This window comes from Echinops telfairi, unplaced genomic scaffold (genome assembly GCF_000313985.2).
Source record: "Echinops telfairi isolate 266 unplaced genomic scaffold, ASM31398v2 ScPeMD7_29;HRSCAF=101, whole genome shotgun sequence".
Classification (NCBI taxonomy): domain Eukaryota; kingdom Metazoa; phylum Chordata; class Mammalia; order Afrosoricida; family Tenrecidae; genus Echinops; species Echinops telfairi.
Genome location: NW_022103926.1, coordinates 7753937 through 7755268, shown reverse-complemented (window position 1 = coordinate 7755268; position 1332 = coordinate 7753937). Strand labels below are relative to the sequence as shown.

The window sequence follows — 1332 nt, the reverse complement described above, 5'->3', positions numbered from 1 at the left end:
GTATGATTTGAGCATTCTGTTGGGTCACCTTCCTTTGGAATGGCACAAATTTGAACCTCTATCAATTAGTTGGCCAAGTAGCTGTCTTCCAAATATGCTGGCATAGACGAGTGGGTGATTCTAGTGCTTCATCCACGGGCTGAAACATTTCTGTGGGTTTTCCATCAATTCTGGAGCCCTGTTTTTGGATCCTGCTTTCAGTGCAGTGTGAACTTCTTCCTTCAGCATCGTTGGTTCTTGCTTAGATGCTACCTCCTGTGAGTCATCAGGATCACATAAAAACCAGAGTTTTATGAACCCCCAATAAAATGATTAACAACAACAACAACAAAAACCCAGGGGAGTAAATGTCTGAATGAGTAGGGCCCTGCATGGGAGTGTCCCTTCACTGGGTGCAGCATGTTTGTGTCTCACTTCCCCATTGGCCTGGAGCACTGTGTGAGCATTAATGCTGTTGTCCCAGGCTGTGCAGTAATAACTAGCCTCGTCCTCAGGCTGGAGCCCAGAGATGGTCAGGAAGGCCGAGTTCCCTGACCTGGAGCCTGCGAAACGGGCTGGCACTCCAGAGGGTCTCTTATCAGAGTCATAGATAAGGAGTTTGGGGGAAGCACCAGGGAGCTGCTGGAACCAGTCTGGATATCCACGTCCAACATTACTGCTTCCTCCAGTGCAAGAGATGGTAACTGTCTTCCCCACGGACTCAGACATTGCAGATGGCTGGGTCAGCACAGACTGGGCCCAGGACCCTGAAAGGCAAGAGAGACACTCCGTGAAAGAGGTGGGGTTAGTGAGCAAGGACACAGTTGGCCCCCCATATCCCATCATTCCCAGCTCTGATGTCCAGCCTGAAGCCACCTGTGCAGTGAATGAGGAGAGGGAAAAACAAGGAAACCCAGGCCATGGTGGAGATCCCACACGCTTTGAACCCTGAGGCTCTGAGCAGGGTCTGGAACCCTCAAGGCCTTTTTATCCCCTGAGCAACTGAAGTGAGGGAGGGACCTTCATGCAAATAGCCTCCTTACCTGGCATGTTGAAGCCCCATGCATCTAAACCAAGCTAGACAGTGATTTCAGGGCGGGTCCTGGGCTGTGAGGCCCTGGGCACTGTGATGTCACAACTGTGGGCCCCACTGAACACCAAGCAGAGGCAGGTGGCTGATAACAAGCCTGGATCACAGCATTGACCCTCAGGAACAGACCACAGCGCCCTCTGCTGCTGGAGGCCGAGACCCAGCAAGAAGAAGAGGAAGAGCTGCTCTATGAGTCATTTGATTGTTTCCTGAATGTCCTGCTGGGCCGTGGCCATGCGGTCATGCATGTGAGTCTCATTTCA

The 1332-nt window shown here is 51.9% G+C and overlaps 1 gene segment (V, D, J or C); it reads right to left on the bottom strand.

Annotated features, from left to right (window-relative positions):
• Positions 1–784: 784 nt before the first annotated feature.
• The window catches only part of LOC101650011, a 7450-nt gene continuing 6902 nt past the window's right edge, over positions 785–1332 (bottom strand). Inside the window, 1 exon segment of the V gene segment in view lies at positions 785–855. Coding sequence covers positions 785–855 — 71 coding nt within the window.